The 21892-nt window shown below is 39.8% G+C and overlaps 1 protein-coding gene across 1 annotated transcript in view; it reads left to right on the forward strand.

The window, feature by feature from the left end:
* DDHD1 (DDHD domain containing 1) overlaps positions 1-16050 on the forward strand; it is a 112731-nt gene extending 96681 nt beyond the window's left edge. The window contains exons 9-12 of the mRNA XM_074956498.1: positions 4294-4443; positions 9365-9617; positions 11331-11525; positions 14760-16050. Of these exons, the coding sequence (XP_074812599.1) occupies positions 4294-4443; positions 9365-9617; positions 11331-11525; positions 14760-14941 (780 nt within the window). The 3' untranslated portion in view covers positions 14942-16050. The remainder of the gene's footprint in view (positions 1-4293; positions 4444-9364; positions 9618-11330; positions 11526-14759) is intronic.
* The last annotated feature ends 5842 nt before the right edge of the window (positions 16051-21892 follow it).

Here is a 21892-nt window from a genome sequence, read left to right on the forward strand (position 1 = left end):
ATCTTCCATAGACTGTTAAATAGTCTATCAAAGGGTTTTATACTGGTGCCTGTCACTGTAGTTTCTGAGTACCTTCATTCTGATGGAGAGCAGTTCAAGAAGAGGGGAGAGGCTTACCGTAAATATATGAGAGCAAGATGCTTCTACGAAAGGAAGATTTCACAGGATGTTTCCACTGAAGGACAACTTCACAGAGACATATTAGTCCAGCTGGTTGTATGTGACTGACGTGGCGAAAAGTAACTGCTGTGTAGATATCATCCACCAAAGTCTTGGCTCTTTCTACCCAGACAGGGCGATTCCTTTAATAACGCTCTAGTTTAACCATGAGTTACTGGTCTTGTTGCGGTATTTGCTGAATAAAATTCTTTGGCTGTCCAAAGAAGACAGGCAGGCAATCAGAGTAGACGGTCATAGTGGTCACATCTGGCTTTCATATATGATTGAATGGGCCTGTACTACTTTAATTGAAAAATGTGGCCACTACTGCTTTATTGCCCAGAGTTCCTAAGATCAGGGAAAGTCTCTAGTCCTACTTAAGTGAGAGTTAAATGCTTGCTTGATCTTGAGCAAATAGAGACATTTCTCTGTCAAGACAAGTTCAGGAAGAAATCCAGAAGCTACATTGCCTGGTGATTAATGTGAAAGGAAGTGGTGCATATAACTGCTCCTTTTGGCGGGGGGGACGGGGACGACGATTTGGAGGGTCTTTGGTCAGTGCCCCAACTCATCATCCCGGCCAAGGTGATGGCCACCAAAATAGGATCTTTGGAGTTAAGGACTTTAAATTTCCTCCCCACTGATAGCCCTAATGAGGGATTCACTAAAACTCTCAGGGCTAGGAATGGTAGGCCTCACTGAGGGGACCAGGAGTTGAATGCCAGAACTCTACTAGTATCTCACCAGACATGTAAAGTTTAGGGATGCAGTCTCGTTTTGGCCTTGTCTGTGGGACAACAGCTGTGGAAAAGGAGGAAGAGGCTAAAGAAGAATTCTATATGTTTCTTATCTGAAGAATGTAAAAATGCTGGGAAAGCTAGCCGTGCTGTGGCATTGGGGCATCTCAGTTGTCATTTTTGCTTCAGTGGTTAAAGATAACAGCATGATAGAAGGATTTTCCTTTAAGAAGTGGAAGAGAGGAGGGACATACCACAATTACTTCCTGACCCCAAAGCTGGTGATTAGTTTATTTAACTCTGTGTTTGTCAATACAGTTACCCAAGCTATTTCAAGATTCTGTGGCACTTTTCACAAAGATGCTTAAGGTCAGATAACCCTGGTTCCCTGGGGAAATTTCAACATATTAGAACTCAACTTTTGTATAGCAGCATCCTCTATCCAAAGATGTTAATGGTGTTGAAAAGACACTGATGAATTACTAGGAGTACAACTGAAATGCAGCCATATCTGAGAGAAAAGGAGGTCTTCAGACTTCTTGTAGCAACGCTCTGCAGCAATTCAGAACAGAACTGCCTAGTTAAATTCCCCGTGTAATACTAATCTGCTAGCTTCGTCCCTTCATTTCTTGTCCTCAAAAGTTTCATGGTGTTTCTGGTGCAGTTAAAGGGCTATGGGCTACACTCGAGAGGTGGCTGCAGTTTCGTGCTCAGCTGAAGTATTTCCTCGGTCAGTAAAGTTCTTTGCAATCCTTCTGGATGAAAGGCAATATATAAACATATGATGCAGTTATCTTCATTGCCCTCCCATTTTAATTTCACCTGTAAATATCCCCAGGTGTCCCCTTCATTTTGCACACATTCTCTCATTGAAAGGTGCATTGTCACACATTCATTTTCTCATTCAGCTGCCCTTCTAGTCTGGAAGAATTACACAAAGTCTTGAATGGTATTGTTGGTGATTTGGGTTTTGTTGCTAAAGTAGCTTAGCTCTGCTTCTTGTGTATCATTCCTCCCCAGTAATTCAGTTTGTCTTCTGAATCATAGCTGTCGTCATAATCTGTCTTTGGAAGGCAACATTAAAAATAAACATTGCTTCTGTTATTAATCTGTGCCGTTGACAACTTGCTGCTGTATTTCACACAAATAGGTAATATTCCCCGCCGCTGCTTCAACATCTGGCCTATCCAAATGAATGCTACTTAGTTTTTAAAGACACTGGCCTCCTGACCTCAATAGATCATCATATGGTAACTTGCCAAATAAACAACATGCTTGATAATGCCGAGAGTCTAATGGCTTCAGTTCCTCAGTTTGAAGGAATTCATTTCTGAAAGGCTTTCTTTTGATTCTGTGGAGATTCACTTTTTGGTATTAATCCAAACCATTACATGGGATACACTCTACAGTTGATTAAGTCTTGAATCTACAAGTCTAACCTAGCCGGGACACCACATCAAAAGACTTCTTCATATAGGAGAATATTTAGTAAAGAACACTGACCCAAGAAGGAAACCCTTGTCCACCTGGGCATTGTCAGTGATGAATTATCAATGGGCCTGAAGGAACAGGAAAAACCCTCCTGTGTCTTGTAATCACTGGATCCATTTACCTTTTCAAATACTTGTCTAGTCTGCATTTCACCTAAGCTGAGTTTACTGAAAACTCCTTTTTAAGTATCAGCTATCAAGTATCACATGGCAGTCACAGCAGCTTTCATGATACCCCTTTCTGAAACAGGAATTGCGCAGACCTTGAATGCAGGTGTGTCAGATTGACAGGGTTGAAGCTTACCTGTATGATTTAAAGGATTATGCAATGATGATCTTCCTGCATTTAATGGTCACCACATTTTTATTGCTGCTATTGAAGATAAAATGAAGTTTTCAGTCAATTAGGAAAATACAGGATTCTGTGCAAAGCTTGGTTATAAAAGAGAAGACCTGCTCTGTAATTGTTCTGGAGCGGTAATATAGATGATGTTTTGTGGCTTGCAAGGTGGCTGGCGTTGCTGTAGAAATAAAGTCCTTATATTAAAATGGAGTTTGAAAAGAACATCCCTGTTGAAGAAAGAATCTTGTTCAGAAGTGTGTTACAAAGGCCAATTTAGAGGAGGAAGAATTTCTTAAGCAGTACTGAAGTCTGGTGAATGAAATGGACCATTATTTCCTCTGTCTTGCTCCGTATGCTGCCTGACATGTAACAGTTGCTTCAAGAATCCAAGAATTCAGCATATTCACTTAATAAAAATGCAGCCATTTCTTTTGTCCGCTAAATGATATTGCCCTAGTAATGATTCTGTTGTAATGAACTGCCAGATATCGGGAAAGTTACAATGAAGTTCTGATGATAATAGAATGAATTTTTCTGATAAGAAAATATACTAAAGGTTGAAAAGTAATTTTGACTTGTGAAAATATATTTGACTACAGAGTTTTACATTTGATGTTTCTAGGGGACTGGAAGTCTGAGGATTGGTAATGGGATACGAAGCCATTCACCTCTAGGTCAATGTTGAATCCCGGCCCAGGTTGGTAGTGACCAAAAGTCGTTACCACTGATGCATGTTCAGTGACCTATGTCAGACAAGTTAGTGGTCTCAGCCCAGTTCTCAGGGGACAGGTTTGCAAGTTTAAATTGTCAGTGGAGACTGAACTAACCTCTCAATGTCAGAGGCAGTCCCTCCAGAACAAGATTGCAGTAGATTGGGTCCATATGAGGGGAGCTTGCAAAACTACCACTGTACTGTACCTATTGTGTATGTAACGGTTCGCAGTCTTTGTCATACTGGCACCTTTTTCACAAGTACCAAATCATTCACTCAACCTAAGATGTTTTTAAGAGGTTGTGCATAACACTGGTGTGTGCGTGTGTGTGTGCACTACAAATGTAATGTAGGTAGTTTTTGATTTTCAATATAACTTGCTTTTCTGCTTCCTTGATGGTCTATGTATCAGAAACAGCCACAGAGCACTTCTTTAAAGTGAAGTTAAGTAGTTGTGGTAAGCTTCCTGCAATTTCATGAGAAATCAGACTTCAGCATTACGAACTTCATAATTTTTCTTTAATATCCTCCAAAATCAGCTCCCTCACCCCACCCCCTATAATACTTGTATGCCTCCTTCAGTAAAAGTATCATACTAAACTGAGACAGTGTTTGTAGCTTTCCAAAGTTTGTCTTACATTGTGCAGTAACATATAAATTTCTTATCACATTTAAGGGAGATGTAAAGTTTACCTGTATTGTATTGTGGACTTCTTCACTTTTACTACTAGTACTTTATAATGTGTTTCTGAAGTCCCTCTGTTGAGACATTGAGATTTAAACCAAACCCCACTGTAAGTTAGAAAGCTAAATTTCCTCCAGCTATTAATATAAAATGAAATGTCTCCTTAGGTTGAGAATTTCTTCTGTATGGGATCTCCATTAGCAGTGTTTTTGGCATTGCGTGGCATCCGTCCAGGAAACAATGGAAGTCAAGATCACATTCTGCCCAGAACTATTTGTAACCGGTTGCTAAACATTTTTCATCCAACAGATCCAGTGGTGAGTTTTTATTGCAGTTACAAGCTTTTACCTCAAGAGTATTTTTAAATAAAGTCTGCTGAAGGACAATAAAAGATAATATGTAAGAAGTGATCTTCCAAGTACTTACATCAACATAAGTATGTTTCTGCATGCAACATGGTTTTGCAGAACAGCTTGCTGCCAGTCATCTTCCAGTGTCTTGGGTTTTGTAACTGCAAAATAAATTATCACTAGAAAATGCAATAATGTCCTATACAGTACTTATCCTTCCTTTGGAAATAGTTTACTCCGTAACAGAGTGATTTTTTTTATGCATAATTTGAACACTACTATATCACTAATCACTAATGATTAGTCGTGGTAGAATTTGATTTCAATTGATAAAGGTTAGGTAAATGTTGATTTCAGCTGACAGTGAAATTGACAAAAAAAATATCGTCAATAGCAGCATATCTGCATGGATTGGGTGTCACTGGCCTTGCATCTTCCCCTGCATCTTGGGCCCCTGGGCTATGTAGGGAACCCTCTGTAACCCCACTATCAGTGCTGCCCTAACTCCATCCCTTACCCCTTTCATTTCTAGCAACTGTAAAAAATAAAAAAAATTAAAAATAGAAAACATCTTAAACATAAATATTAATTGTCAAAAGTAGAAAAAAATTGACTACTGCCAAGCCTACTAATGATATAATGTTGCATTCACAAAGAAGCTGCACTTTCCAGTTAAAAACTTGGAGACTTCTGTGATAAAACTTCTATTTCTACGTCATTATAGTGTTACTAGCCGTTTTTTAACTTTGCCTGGCGCCAAATATCATCTGACTGCAATGGAGCTTCGCTGATTTACATCCTCTTAAGGATTTGTCCCAACATCTCTAACTTGCCAGACAGTACAAATTCCACTAGGCATTTTAGTGTCAAGAGGTCAATCAGATTGTAATTGACTGACCCTCTCACAAATTGAAACATTCTTTACATGGACTCGGAAGATGCAAAATACTTTCCTACCTTATGAAAACAAAGAAAACTGAAAGGGTCATGCTGAATGTAATTCCTTAATGAAAATCCATATGATCACAGATCAATAGGTAATGACTTTTGAAAACTAGCCTTTGATCCATATGCAATAAGTGAGCTATTTATTAAGACAGTCTGAAAAATTCCAATGTATATTTCCGCTGGCATGCAAAAGTACAATTTCAGTTGGAGAGAAAAGGTGGATGAGGTGATATCTTTTATTGGACCAACTTCTGTTGGTGAGAGAAACCAGCTTTCGAGCTACACAGAGCTCTTCTTCAGGGCTGGGAAAGGTACTCAGTGTCACAGCTAAATACGAGATTGAACAGATTATTTAGCATAAGTGGTTAACCCATATTCTAAGAGACCATTCAAGGTGAAATGGCCCGTTAATTCCCCTGTAGTCATAGGACAAAAAGGGTGCAGTGTCCTTGTAGAGAAGTAGATCACATCATGTAATGGGCCACCCAAATACCCAAGAGAACCTGCTTCAATACAGAAATAAACCCCCCCTCCTACTGCACACCCCTGGTTGTCACCTACCGCCCCATCCTGGAATCCATATGGGGTTATCATCAAACTACAATCGAGACTCAATGATCCCATCCTGAATGAAATCTTTCCTGAACCCATTTTTCTGACCTTCAAACAACCCCCTCCCCTCCAACCTCTCCAAGCTCATCATCAGAAGCAAGCTCCCCACAGACCAGGACACACCAACTCAAAGCAGCACCAGACCCTGCCAGAACAGATGCAAAACTTGCAGACATAGCTCCCCTGCTACAATGATCAACGCCCCCCACAACACGCCTTTCAAGATCCAGAAGTCCCACAACATGTAGTGTACCTCATTGTCACAGGGTCCACTTACAAGGTTCACCTCTCCTGGCTTCTCTGGGGATTAGCTCCTTCCAGGTGCTGTGCTTTCCTCTGGCAGTCTCTCCACCTGTATCTGCAACTCCAGGTGCTCCTTCTTCATGACTTGGCCCTCCGGCCAGGTCACTATATGTGTTTCTCCTTCCTGGGTACCAGTCTTCCTTCAGCAATCCTAGGCAGTCTTCCACTCTCTGCCTTATAGCTGTGACACTCTGAGGACAGGTCTACACTACAAATTTACATCAGCGCAGCTGCACCAATGCAAAAAGCTCTCCCATCGGCTTAGTAACTGAAACTCTACGGGGGGGTTACAGTCATTATAACTACGTCGCTTAGGGGTGTGGATTTTTCACACCCCTGAGCGACAACGTAGTTATACCAAAGTAAATATGTAGTGCACATCAAGCCTCTGTGTGCCTTGAAAGCTTGTTTCTCCCCCAACAGAAGTTGGTTCAACAAAAGAAGATATTACGTCGACCAACTTGTCTCTCTAATATCCTGGAACCTACGTGGCTACAATAACGCTGCATATAATTTCAGCTGGAAATTTTTAACTAGGTGCATGTATGATACAGGCTTTGTTAATGGGCTAATACCTTTTTTATATAAGAACATAAGAATGGCCATGCTGGGTCAAACCAATGGTCCATCTAGCCCGTATCCTGTCTTCCGACAGTGGCCAATGCCAGAGGCTTCAAAAGGAATGAATAGAACAGGGCAATTATCAAGCGATCCGTCCCCTGTCATCCATTCCCAGCATTTGGCAGTCAGAGGCTGAGGGACACCCAGAGCATGGGATTGCAGCGCCAGCATCTTGGGTAATAGTCATTGATGGATCTATCCTCCATAAATTTACCTCATTCTTTTTAAATCCCAGTTACAGTTTTGGCCTTCGCAACATTCCCTGGGAACAAGTGTGTCGTGTGAAGAAGTACTTCCTTTCGTTTGTTTTAAACCTGCTGCCTATTAATTTCATTGGGTGACCCCTAGTTCTTGTGTTATGTGAAGGGTTAAACAACACTTCCTTTTTCACTTTCTCCACACCAGTCATGATTTCACAGACTTCAGTCACGTCCCCCCTTTTAGTTATCTCTGAACAGTCCTAGTCTTTTTAATCTCTCCTCATCTGGAAGCTGTTCTATACCCTTAATCATTTTTAAAAAGAAAAGGAGTACTTGTGGCACCTTAGAGACTAACCAATTTATTTGAGCATAAGCTTTCATGAGCTACAGCTCACTTCATCGGATGCATGCTGTGGAAAGTGTAGAAGATCTTTTTATACACACAAAGCATGAAAAAATACCTCCCCCCACCCCACTCTCCTGCTGGTAATAGCTTATCTAAAGTGATCACTCTCCTTACAATGTGTATGATAATCAAGTTGGGCCATTTCCAGCACAAATCCAGGTTTTCCCCACACACACACACACACACAAACCCATTCTCCTGCTGCTTATGCTCAAATAAATTGGTTAGTCTGTAAGGTGCCACAAGTACTCCTTTTCTTTTTGCGAATACAGACTAACACGGCTGTTACTCTGAAATTAATCATTTTTGTTACCCTTCTGTGTATCTTTTCCAGTTTTAATGTGTATTTTTTGAGATGGGGTGACAGAAACTGCAAGCAGTATTCAAGGTGTGGGCATACCATGGATTTATATAGGGGCATTATATTTACTGTCTTACTGTCCCTTTCCTAGCCATTCCTCACATTCTGCTAGCTTATCTGACTGCTGCTGCAGCGCGATCCATGTAAGAAGGATTTATTTTAAAGAAAACTGCTGTTTAACTCTTGGTGACGGGGGCCCTAGAGAACTGACGTGCCATCCTGTCATCTGGCCCTAGCCAAATACATATCCCAAAAGTGAGGCCAAGATCTCTGCTCCCTGAAACAAAGTTAAGGATATTGGAATTTTCTGAATATAGAAGCCGTCACGGGACTGTGACTTACCCTTCCATGTCAGTCTACTACTTTTATCTCACTATAGGCCCCAATTCAGTAAAGTATGTAAGCTCATGAATGGTCTAATTAAAGTTCAGTTGAACTAATCACACATTTAAATGGTTTGCTGAATTAGGGCCATAAGTCTTTATTTCTCCCTCCCCACCACAGCCCATCTACTGAAGAGCTGCTCATTGAATACATCTACAGTACACTTTTTTTACCTCGAGTTAATTGAGTGCCAATTAATTCAAAGGCGAGCGTGGCCACTCCCTACACATTAGATCCAGGCTACAACCATTTGTTCTTTACCCTAAAGATTACCTAGATTTTGTTCAGTGGTGAGTTACAAGGAGATGCCAGAAAAGTAAAACTTGCTGTCACCTGTACTGTGCAGAAATGGCTTCTGTTGAAAATAAGTGTAATCAGGCTTCTATCTTACTCCTCACACTTTCAAAGCTCGCTACCTAAATTGTGTCTACAGTTTCCACATTTGCATAATAAATCGGTTTGTTCAGCTTGTGCAAGCAAAATTAAATAGCCAGTTTTAATGATTTGCTGTGAAGTGCAGAATCTGTTTATCCATATAGAAAGGATAAGTCTTTTGCTGTACTGTAATATTAACAGTACTTTTCACTTCTGATTAAAGAATATGGTAGTAGCAGTATTGCAGAGTAATATACAAGGATATGTGCATAAGCAGCGAGGAAACTAGTCAGTTTTCCCAGAAAGTGAAAACAAATATGACCACAGTGTATCTTCAACATTAGTCAATTTCTGGCTATTAATTTACTGTAACGGAGCAAGATTTCTTTTCTTAACAGAGTGACAGGGATTGGGAGCAACGAACTCCTGAGTTCTAATTCTGACTATCCCACTGACTCACTTTATTGCCTTTGGCAAGTTATTTTAGTTTTTATATGTATCTCTTCTGTAAAATGGGGTTGCTGCTGTTTATCCATTCATCCCCAGGGGACTGTGAGGATGAATCATTAGTGTTTGTTCAGTAATTTGAGGATGAAGAGCACTATATATTGGTAAATAAATTTAATCTGCAGTGTCTGTCACTGCTCAGGATTTTCTTCTCTTGAATTTATCTTGCAGGCCTATAGACTAGAACCTTTAATTTTGAAACACTACAGCAACATTTCACCTGTCCAGATCCACTGGTACAACACTGCAAACCCTCTACCTTATGAGCACATGAAGCCAAGCTTTCTCAATCCAACAAAAGAACCTACCTCAGTCACCGAGAGTGAAAGTATACCAACCATACCAAGCCCGGCTACTTCACCAGTCATGGTTCGACGCCATTATGGGGAGTCAATAACAAATATAGGCAAAGCAAGTATATTAGGTAACTGCTAATTAAGTCTTTTCATATGTACATAACACTTTTCAATTAGGTTTCATACGATAACATTTTGATTAATTGTTAATAGAGCCCTATTTTCATACAAAGCTTCATTTTTTTCCTTTGTGATATTGAAGGCATAACAATAAATGTGCTGTTGTGGTATCTTTCCTGTACTTCCACAACACATGTGCAGTGCTAATTTAAATCCAAATAAACTTTTATTTAAGGGAATGGGATGTTTATATTAACTACAGTCAATGTTATTTTTTTGCTACTGCTGTCTTATTTGTTGCATGTTTAATTGAAATAACCTCGTGATGGGTTAATAGTCAGTATCCAATAATCAAATGTTGTCAGTTTGCAGCATGAAGAATTAAAATGTTTGCATTAAAATCACATTTCACAGTATTGGCGAGTGGCAGCAAGGTCCTTGGTTAGTAATGAGAAATGTTGGCCTTCATTTAACTTAATATAACATGAATTTCCAGGTGCAAAATTCTAACCTGAAATCTTTTTCTGTCCCCTTCATTGTCCTTTAGCATCCTGATCCAGCTTAAGCACTAGCTTACCCTTGAACATATAAACAGTCTCTTTTGCTTTTGATGGGGTTACTCATGTGCTTAAAGTTAAGTATGTGCCTAAGAGCATTGCTCAATGTGGGCCTACACTGTTTGGGTTTTATACTAAAATAACTTGAAAGAAGTTTAAACAAGGTAGCTTGCTCTTGAGTTTCTTCCCTACTGAGCAAGTAAATCTTTTTCTATCTGCTTAAGGAATTAGTCTGATTTATAGAATACTTCTAAGCAAGATCTGACATATCTCACTACATAGCTTTTTTTTTCTATGTAAGATCTGTATATTTAACGTCATTTTACTATGAAAGTAGCTTTTTAACATAGCCACAAGATGGCAGCAAAGTCAGGAGAAAATCTTAGAGACTAGCCAATTTATTTGAGCATAAGCTTTCGTGAGCTACAGTTCACTTCATCTTTATGCATCCGATGAAGTGAGCTGTAGCTCACGAAAGCTTATGCTCAAATAAAGTGGTTAGTCTCTAAGGTGCCACAGGTACTCCTTTTCTTTTTGCAAATACAGACTAACACGGCTGCTACTCTGAAACCTGTCAGGAGAAAATGTTATCATTCTTAAGGTTATGAATCTGTAAACTATCTTAAACTTCCATGCAGTGATTCTCAAACAATAATCATCCCCTTTCAATGATGATATAGCACTTCTAAGTCTCTCTAGAAATAGTGCAAGCATAAGAAGTTGATAAAAGGAGTGTCCTCTCATTAAAGATGATAATGTGATTCTTCTTTCACATAGAAGGTACTGTAATTATTGTGAAGTACCCAAACACAGTGTGTTGCAAAATGAATGAGATCGTAAAAGAATTTGTCTGTAAAACAGGAATTAAAATAGACCTTTTCAGTATTGGATATTTTTGAGGGGGGGGGTCCAAAACTGTTCTTGCATGTTTTTGTTTCCCTGACTACAGTTTCTGAATTATAACCTTGATTGTACACTAGATGTGAGTCACATGATGATAAATGTAGACTTAATTTAAATAAGCTGTTGTTTCCACCCTGGAAAAACATGAGTAGTGTTTTTCTTTCTCTTTCATTCAGCTGTAATTGATGAGTGTTACAGCCACTTTAATTTGTGGTATGATTTAACAGTCATGGTGCCTGTCCTGTTTTGTGCTGAACGCAGGAGCTGCTAGCATTGGGAAGGGCCTTGGAGGGATGTTGTTCTCAAGATTTGGCCGATCTAGTGCACCCACTTCACAAACTTCTGAGACTGGAAAAGAGGGAACAGAAGGCGAAGACAAGAAGCCAGTTGCCATTCATTCTACTGTTGGAATGCCGACCTTCCCACACAGCAGCTCTGGCTTCCTTGACCCCACATGTTAGTGTACCTTTACATTTAGCAGCTAGCTGTATCTTCTGGCTTCTCTTTTGGAAATGGAGACTGTTTTTTAAGTTGACTTTGGATGGATTTGTTGTGGGGGGAATGGGGGACATGGAAATGTGTGTGTTATAACAAACATATGCTCCTATTAAATTGTTTCCTGGGTTGCTTTATGGTAAAAATTGGGCTCATTCCCATTCATTAAATATTTTTCAATTATTTCCAGAGGCTTAAATCTTTGATCTGTTCTTTTTTTTTCTTTTGCTCTTTAAATGGTACATATACTTCACAGAACTTTAGCTAGTACAGTAGAACCTCAGAGTTATGAACACATCGGGAACAGAGGTTGTTTGTAACTCTGAAATGTTCGTAACTCTGAACAAAACATTATGGTGGTTCTTTCAAAAGTACAACTGAACATTGACTTAATACAGCTTTGAAACTTTACTATGCAGGATTAAAATCCTGCTTTCCCTTTATTTTTTTAGTAGTTTACGGTTAGCACTGTACTGTATTTGCAAAAAGAAAAGGAGTACTTGTGGCACCTTAGAGACTAACAAATTTATTTGAGCATTTGTTAGTCTCTAAGGTACCTTGAGTTGTAGCTCACAAAAGCTTATGCTCAAATAAATTTGTTAGTCTCTAAGGTGCCACAAGTACTCCTTTTCTTTTTGCGAATACAGACTAACACGGCTGCTACTCTGAAACCTGCACTGTATTTGCTTTCTTGCTTTTTATTTTTTTCTCTGCTGCTGCCTGATTGCGTACTTCTGGTTCCAAATGAGGTGTGTGGTTGACTGGTCAGTCCGTAACTCTGGTGTTCATAACTCTGAGCTTCTACTGTCCATTCTCTGCTACAATGGTCTCTAAAAGATCATTGGAAAAATTCAACATAATTGCGTCAGAGAAATCCAGTTTCATTTATAGTAGAATGCATTTTTTTAAATTCTCCAGGATATGTCTGGCTCTAAGACATACTTTTTGCTGATGTACAAAATACAGAGAGAGACACAGTCCTTGCCCCTAACAGAGCTGGTCCAAATACAGGACAAAAATTTAGCAAAAGCTTTTATGAAAAAGAGAGCACTTTCTATGGCAAAATTCAAAATGTTGATCAAATTAATTTCAAAACTTTTCAGTCACTCTATTGTCAAGGCATTTACTGTCAAAAATCTGATTTAGTCTAATCTGAACTTTCAACAATTTTTCAGTGACCCCTTATTTCATCTTTTTTGACTTCACACACTCTCAAAGGTGTTTTCCCTATATTCATATACACAGTACTGCCCAGTCAATCAAGTTCAAAGAGATGACTTTAAATAATCATAGGAAGTCCAAGCTCTATATGTGCAGTCAGATGTTTCACTCTGACAATTTTAATGTTGGCATTAAGATAAAGCTGAAGTTTTGTTTTTCCTTTTCTGAAAAATGTAAGTGTTGTAGTCAACGCGGGCTTTGGATTGGGCTTGTGCATCTTAAATTATCTCTGTAGTAACAGATGAGTCAAGAATATAAGCAGTGCTGCATCTTGTGGTAGCGTCCACATGGTACATCAGTTAGCTAGATCAGAGCTAGCTTCAACAGATAATCTGAGTGACTCATTCATCGTATAGGGCAGAGGTTTAATTTTAAATTTAGGGAAAATATGGAGGAGTAACAGTCATGGTTGTTAAATCCTAGTGGGGGGTTCTCTTCAGGAAACTCAGCAACTCCAGCCTTGCCACCCAAACCGTGTATCTCTCTATTGTGTTCCATAGATGGAGATCCCACAGTTTAGCCCAGCCAGGCTGACTCAATCCATGGCTGAAGTGTTAACTTCAGAAAGGCCTGCTGCATGGATGTGTGTAAATCTTGCTTGTATCCCAAGGTTCTGTAGTGAAATCGCCAAGAGATAGAAGTGTTTTAGCAGTTTGCTTGCAGAGAAACCAGAGTCATCTGATTTACTGTATTTGGAAACCAGTTAGATGTTGTTTGGAAAATATTAAGCCCTATACCTCCCTGAATGTTGTTGATATCTTGATTGTGGAGATTTTGAGTGATGATATAGTTTTTTACCCTTTGTGCCAATGGCTTTGACAAGCAATTCTATTTTTCTCCAGTATGTTTTTTGGCCTTTGTGGCTAACTAGGATTTTAGCTTATCCATTTCATGCGATTGCTCCTTTAGAGCTAAGAAAATCTCTACAAATGAGCTGACAACAGTGTGTTAATTGTGGTAGCAACTAAGCCAGTTAAATGTGCAGTAAAGGCTGCTTTGATGTGTGTGGTATAGTTGTTGAAATAAAAGAACAGCTGCCGAAACATTTTGGAAAAATCTGGAAACTTAAAAGGACTGACTTTCTGTGTAAGGACTGGGACTAAAGCCATGCATCCGATGAAGTGAGCTGTAGCTCACGAAAGCTTATGCTCAAATAAATTGGTTAGTCTCTAAGGTGCCACAAGTACTCCTTTTCTTTTTTCTTTTTGCGAATACAGACTAACACGGCTGTTACTCTGAAATTTTCAGAAGTGTCAGTGATTGTTGGGTACCTTTATTTGTTTCGGTGCCTAACTTGAGACATCCTAAAGGAGCCTTATTTTCAAAGGGTGGATGCTCCATACTTTTTGAAAATCTGAGAACCTTCAAGGTGTCTTAAGTTGGGCCCCTAAAAATTAACTTATCAGTGTATCTCTAGTCACTTTTGAAAATCTTGGCCTAAGCCTGTTTTTTAGAAGAAAAGATCAGAACATCTCCCAAGTAATTCCAGCTAGTTACAATGAAGAATAAGGTTGTTAAAAAAAAAAAAAAAAAAAAAAAAGGAGTACTTGTGGCACCTTAGAGACTAACCAGTTTATTTGAGCATGAGCTTTCGTGAGCTACAGACTAACACGGCTGTTACTCTGAAACCTGTTGTTAAAAAACTGTTCTTTCCCGACCTTCAGTGTTTTCTGTGTGATCTATCTATCAATATTGTATTATTTGTAGTAATTGCATATTTTATATATAGATATAAAACCATACATGCGCGAGTACACACACACACACACACACACATACATACATATATATATATATATATACACTAATTACAAAATGAGAACACTTTAAATCCTCAGCACAGGAATATTGGGTATTTTTTATATACAGGCAAGTAGAAACAAAAACAAATGATAGAAGAATTAGCCTGTGGTTTTTCTTTTCAAAGTATGGATCCTAGTAACACTTCCTGTTTCTATTTTGTTTCATTTCTAGTGGAACTGGAGCACAGGATTGATTTTGAGCTCAGGGAAGGTCTTGTGGAGAGCAGATACTGGTCTGCAGTAACATCGCACACTGCATATTGGTCATCTATGGATATTGCTCTCTTTCTTCTAACCTTCATGTATAAACAGGACCAAGAAGATGCTGACAAATCAAATTTAGACCCTGTTTGAATTTTTTTTGTTTTGTTTTATTTTGAGGAGGGTGGGAAATTTTACAACAAATGGCACAAAACTGATATTTTACTGTTAAAACGTAGTGTCTAAGGCATGGAAGTTTCAGGTTTAAGTGCATGTTTGGATTTTTTTTCCTGTTTTTAAAGAGCAAAAATGATTTGTATTTAAAAACACTTTCGTTTTAAACATTTGCAGACCTAAAATTATTCCAAATTCTCATGATTTTGGTTGTATAAACAAGCCAGAACATGTAGCATCACATAAGCACTGTTGGTGCAATGTGCTTGGGTGACATACGTGCTAATGACCATAACTGCTGTTTAGTTCATTAAAATATAAAGATTAGTCAACTGAAACTAAATTAACTTTCATTAACAAAACATATGTTAGCTGCAAACCTAAAACTGCCATGTTCCTATGTTTTATGTACCAGTAAATAATAAACATTGGTGTCATTTTTCTAAGACTTTATTCAAATCTACAGGATATTACCCACAGTTCCATTGAAAGACCATTCTTACTGCTGACTTCAAGGGTGTATTACACATAACTTGTTTAGAAGCTGCTGAAAAAGCATGAGACAAATATTTGAAATACTGTAATTATAATTTATTATTACCTCTGACTAATTGCTTCATTTATTCCAGTGTATAAAACATTACTTTTTTACTGGTTTCTTTTGGCTTAATTTAAGAACCACATTTATTTTCTACAGTGTTAAGACTTTTTCTCAGATATACATATCTTTGTACTATTCAAATGAATATATGGACACTGTGGCACACTTTCAGTATTTTTTTCATTAAAAATAAATATTTGTGGTTTCACACAAATGACACTAGTTACATTCTTCTCAAAGGTAAGTAACCTCTTTCATAGACCCCTGCCTTTTTGGTCACATGTCTCACAAATGACTGAGGGCTTATTTTGGACCTCTCATTAGACTTAATTTGCAGTAGCCAAGTGTGTTCCATTTACTGCTACTGAAAATATGTGCAATAATGTATTGAGAAGAAAGAGTGCCGCTTAAAACGAATTTGCTGAGCTCAGAAGCATTTGCATAATTGATATTAGAAGCAAACAGTGTGATACTTTTTATTAAAAGCCAAACAAAAGAGTTCTGCCAGTGTTTCATTTTATGAAAATCAGACCCCATCATGTGATTTCAGTAAAAGGATTGCAGTTGTAGCTGGATCAAATTCCTAAGGAGCCAGGAGAGGACTGTTACGAAGAAAGGAAATCTTCAAATAAAGAACTAAGTCAATTCTGGGATCATAAAACAGAATTTTAAGGCTCTGGAGCAGAAGTGTCAAATACGCGACCTGTGTGCTGGACCCAGATGATGTGTTCATGTGACCTATGTTACATATTTTTTTAAAAAGGGTTCTTGGCGGTTGCGAACAGATCCAAACCCAGTGTAAACAGATGCAGTAATGTCTTCCTGAGACTGGAGACAGCCTGAAGAGGTAGATATGGTATATTTTGACTTTAATAAGGCTTTTGATACTGTCTCATATGACCTTCTCATAAACAAACTAGGGAAATACAACCTAGATGGATAATACAACCCACCACTATAGGTGGGTGCATAGCTGGTTGGAAAACCGTTCCCAGAGAGTAGTCATCAGTGGTTCACAGTCCAGCTGGAAGGACACACCGAGTGGGGTTCTGCAGTGATTAGTTCTGGGTCCGATTCTGTTCAATATCTTCATCAGTGATTTAGATAATGGCATGGAGAGGTTGCAAGTACATTGGAGGATAGGATTAAAATTTAAAATCTAGACAAACCGGAGAAATGGCCTGAAGTAAATAGGATGAAATTCTATAAGGGCAACTGCAAAATACTCCACTTAGGAAGGAACAGTCAGTTGCACACATACAAAATGGGAAATGACTGCCTAGGAAGGAGTACTGCAGAAAGGGATCTGGGGGCCATAGTAGATTATAAGCTAAATGAGTCAACAGTATAACACTATTGCCAAAAAAAAAAAAGTAAATACTATTCTGGGATGTATTAGCAGGACTATTGTAAGTAAGACACGAGAAGTAATTCTTCCGCTCTACCGTGCACTGATTAGGCCTCAGCTGGAGTATTGTGTCCAGTTCTGGGTGCCACAAATATGAGTCAACAGTCTAACACTGTTGCAAAGGAAGCAAACATCATTCTGGGATGTATTAGCAGGAGTGTTGTAAGCAAGACACGAGAAGTAGTTGTTCTGCTCTACTCCACACTGATTAGGCCTCAACTGGAGTAGTGTATCCAGTTCTGGGCACCACATTTCAGGAAAGATGTGGACAAATTGCAGAAAGTCCAGAGAAGAACAAAAATGATTAAAGGTCTAGAAAACATGACCTATGAGGGATGACTGGAAAAGTTGGGTTTGTTTAGTGCAGAGAAAAGACTAAGAGCAGGCATGATAAGTTTTCAAGTACATAAAAGATTGTTACAAGGAGGGGGATGAAAAATTGTTCTCCTTAACCTCTGAGGATATGACAAGAAGCAATGGGCTTAAACTGCAGCAAGGGCAGTTTAGGTTGGACATTGGGAAAAAATTCCTAACTGTCAGGATGGTTAAGCACTGGAATATATTGCCTAGGGAAGTTGTGGAATCTCCATCATTGGAGATTTTTAATAGCAGGTTGGACAAACACCTGCCAGGGATGGTCTAGGTAATACTTAGTCCTGCCATGAGCAGGGGACTGGACTAGATGACCTCTCGAGGTCCCTTCTAGTCCTATGATTCTATGAAATGACGTCTGTGAGATATGCACCCCTTGGGGTGTTAAATCTGAAGACACTTTAGTGTAAGCGGTAGCTATTTCATTGCTTATATTATTGGTGGAATTTGGAAAGGAAGCCCACAGATTGAGACTAAGAATTTGGTAATAGCTAGAGAGAAGAAAGGAGAAGAGACACAAAGACAGAAAAGATGGTGAAAATGGAGGTTGGGGAGGGAAGAGATCAGGCAGAAATAGAAGAGTTCTAAAGCTGGCATATTCTCCCATTGATATACCTACAAAGGGCTATGCTCTAATTTTGAATTTTGTGAAAACCTTCCATTTATCTCAGTGGATTGAGGATGTTTTATAATCCTAAATTTTTACCCTGGCCCATGGACCATAATTAAAAATGGAATTATGCCCTCAAAGGCATTTGTCCCTGGCACCATTGTTCTGGAAGAACATGTCTTCGAGTAGTGTCCTTATGGGTGCTCCATGTCCAGATGTGTCCACGTGGCTTTGGTCAGATATTTGGCTGTTCAGCCCATGTAGGCACTCCAGACATCCTCATGCCCCACGCCGAGGATACATAGAGCTGTACAGGCAAACCGCCCTCAGTTCCACCTCAGCTGCTTTGGCCTGAGATAGTGCCTTGCATACCTACTTCTAACTTAACCTTTAGCTTAGTCTTAGGTTTCTCGAGTATTAGTTTCGTGTAGTTATTTAGTATTTTCTCTTTTATGTATAGTTTTATAGTTCCTTTACTTCATTCAATGGGATTTTTTCCTCTGTTAATCTTTTCTCTTCCTCCTTTCCCCCTCTGTCTGGGGTTGTCCTTGGGGCTCATTGCTGGGGTAAGCCAGGATCTCTGAGATTCAAGTGCTGTCTCACCTGCTGGGAATCTGTGTGCACACCCCTGTACAGTCGTCGGAGATTTTTGCCTTAGCGGTATCCGTAGGGTTCACTGTGGTGCCCTCTGGAGTGGTGTGCTTATGCGTCAGTATAAATTCCTTCTTACTGCCCACGGCAGTTGGTCGGAGCACATTTTTCCATTGCCTAGCAAGTGGTTAGCGGTTCTCTCCTTTCGTTGAGGTTTTTAGTGTCTTGTAAATAGTTTGTTGACAGTAGCTAGTAAGTTATTGTCTTGGTAGGGACTTTGCCCCAGGCAGGCCATTCCCCCAGTCTCCAGGTTTTAAGCCCTGTTCTGACTGTAACAGGCCTGTCCCTGTTAGTGACCCCCATAGCAGCTGCCTGAAGTGCTTGGGGGAGTCACATGTGAAGGACAAGTGTCACATCTGTAAGAACTTTCATCCCAGAACACAGAAGGGGCATGACATCCGTTTGAGGGCCCTCCTCATGGAGGCTGCTCTCTGCCCGGCCTTGGAGCTGTCCTGGCTGGACTCTGCTCTGAGTACTTCAGCCTCAATGCATAGTGCACTCCCGGCATCGGGCTCCACCCGGCACCGTTCTCCTTCCTCAGTGTCCAAGAAGACGTCAGAGAAGTGCGACTCCCCGGCACCAAGGTAGAAAGGCCAAGAGGTTTCAGCTAAAGGATCCAGTTCGGGCCACCCACCCACCCTGGAGCTACCTGGGGTTACCTCCGTGATGGGGCCTTCTGGCCCCTTAAGGGATCCACCACTGACTCTCGGGAGTAGTAGGGGACCCAGAATCATGGCGGGGCCAATGCCCTCCCAGACCCTGCCAGTGCCCAGAGAGCAAATGGACTCAGCACCACACAAAATGCTGGACCCGATAAAGGCTCCCTACAAGGGCAAGCCTGCCTTAAAAACCCCCCAGAGGGCAAGCGAACACCACCAGTCCCTGGAGCTGAGGCAGCAGTCTCTGTCTCCTTGCCCCAGGTCTCCGCAACAGCCAAGGTCACTGGTTTGTCTTAGGCCACTGGCACTGGGGCACCTAATATACCGACGCATGAGTGCAGCTCTCCAGAGGGCGCCGCAGCCGATGCTATGGATACCACTAAGGCAAAAATCTCCAATGACTGTAGGCTGATCAGATAGCAAGTGTGAAAATCAGGATGGGGTGGGGGGGGGGGGTAATAGGAGCCTACATAAGAAAAAGCCCCAAATATCGGGACTGTCCCTATAAAATCGGGACATCTGGTCATCCTAGATGACTGCGCACGTGGGCGTGCACACACATCTAGAATGGAATGGACATGAGCAACACATCTCGAAGAGCAACAGTTACAAAGGTAGGTAACCGTTTTTTTTAAATATCTGTAATGGTGAAATTCAAGATGTTTAAAAATGCTGTGGCCATGAAATTTGCCAGAATGGACTGTCAATTTGGTAGGGCCCTAGTCATGTGATCTGAAGGTATAGTTGGAATGTCAGATCATCCAACTGCCAGTGTTTCTTCCACTAGAGAGGAGTTTGGCTTTGCAAGGTGCATCTTCTGGTAGTTTTCTTCAGAAATCATTAGAGATGGAGACCACCTGTTGGGCTGTCATGTCTAGCTCCCTACCAATCTGTGACTGTTTCCAGCAGTCTGTCCTTGAGTGCTCTGTCAGTTTTAAATTACTCTGGCCACAAGACTTTCACTGCTGTCCTTGCAGTTAAGTCATTTTTCATAGTATTCAGCTTCATAAGAACATAAATATTCTTTTACTCAATTCCATCCCTTTCTCAGAGTTCTACCACCTTGGGCCACATTAAGCAATTCCTCTTCTTTTGTTACTTTCTGCTTTTATCGCCTATATGTCTAACTGCAAAATCCCTTTATTTTATTTCACTTTCCTAACTGTTACTTGCAAAACCATCCAGTTAGTTTAGTCCTTTTTCTGGTCCCATTAATGAAGAGGGTAAACATAACTGGGCCTAGCTCTCACACTTTCGTTACTCTCCTGATCTGCATCTCTTCCTCACTTGCAATTTATTGTTGTCCATTTGTTTCTTCAGCCAGTCGTCAGTTGGTGTGACTGCCCAAATCCAAGTCTGTTTGAATTTATTTGCAATGGAGTAAGTGCATTGTAATTCTTACTTAATGCAAGTAAGAATTCATGAGATACCATATGAAATGTTTTTCTAAAGTCAGGTACAAGAATGTATTTCTTGAATGTCTTTTTTTCCACTGACTTTGTAACTATCAAACAAGCAGCCAAGTTTCTCTCAAAATTTGTTCTTTGTTTATTTCTCATGGGTCCATTAATTGCTAGATACTTTTTTTTTTAACCTCCCCTCTGCATTGCTTTATTTAACTAGGATTGACCTTAATTTATCTGATGGTAATTTGCAAAATTATCTTCCCATTCTCTCCTTCGGTTGCTGGATTTCCATGATTTTTCAAAAGCTGACACTAATTCAGTAAGCTCGCTACATATTTGCCTTAAGACCCCAGGGAGCTGTATCTAGACCTTCTGAATTATTTTTTCCAATTTTTCCAGGTATTACCCTATCAACTGCACTCTTCATCAGCAACTATAGTGAGCAGATTTTCGTTCCTTCCTATACCTGTCTTTTCTCTTTGTTGTGAAAGGTTTTTTAAGCAATTCACAATCTCATCCATGTTAGAATCTTTGTGTTCCAGCTTATTGAATGGACCTACTTTCTCTTTTCTTTTTTTCCCCGCCCCACCCTTTTCTTGATGAGTTTGTAAAAAGCCCTTCTTTTTCCTCAACACTAGACCTTTATTTTTAGTTTCTCTCTCCCTCTTCAGTGTATATTCTCCAGTACAAGTTCTCTCTGACCTGTGATTCTTAAATTAATTTCTCCTAGTGCCTTTGGCTGCTTCTTGTGCCTTGATTCGTCCACTGGAATTGTAGCTTGCATTATGGTAGTGTCTTTTGAGGATGTCCTGTGTCTTCAAAATTCATGGACTCAAATACTGCATGGCCACATATGTGCCAGATTTCTTATTTCCTAAAATTGATTTTGTTGAAATCAGATAGCCTTGTATTGTTGTATACTATGAAACTTATTTCTTGAAGCCCTGATTCAGCAAAGCACTTACGGATGTGCTTAACTTTAAGCATGAATTTAGATGTTTTGCTCAGGTGGGACCTCTATGTGTTGAATTCAAGCAACTTTGAGGTCATTGGCAGCATCAAACTTCCTTCTGACACTCTCATCGTCAGTCAATTCTGTCCTATTGGCAAGCCGTAGATCTGGGATGGCTTCCCCGGAGGCTGGATTCTCTACCTTTTTGAGGTTTTCTTGTACATAGATATATAAATCTATTTGATTCACCTTCAGCTGTATTTGTTGCAAT

This window comes from Natator depressus, chromosome 6, assembly GCF_965152275.1.
Source record: "Natator depressus isolate rNatDep1 chromosome 6, rNatDep2.hap1, whole genome shotgun sequence".
NCBI classification, from domain to species: Eukaryota; Metazoa; Chordata; order Testudines; family Cheloniidae; genus Natator; species Natator depressus.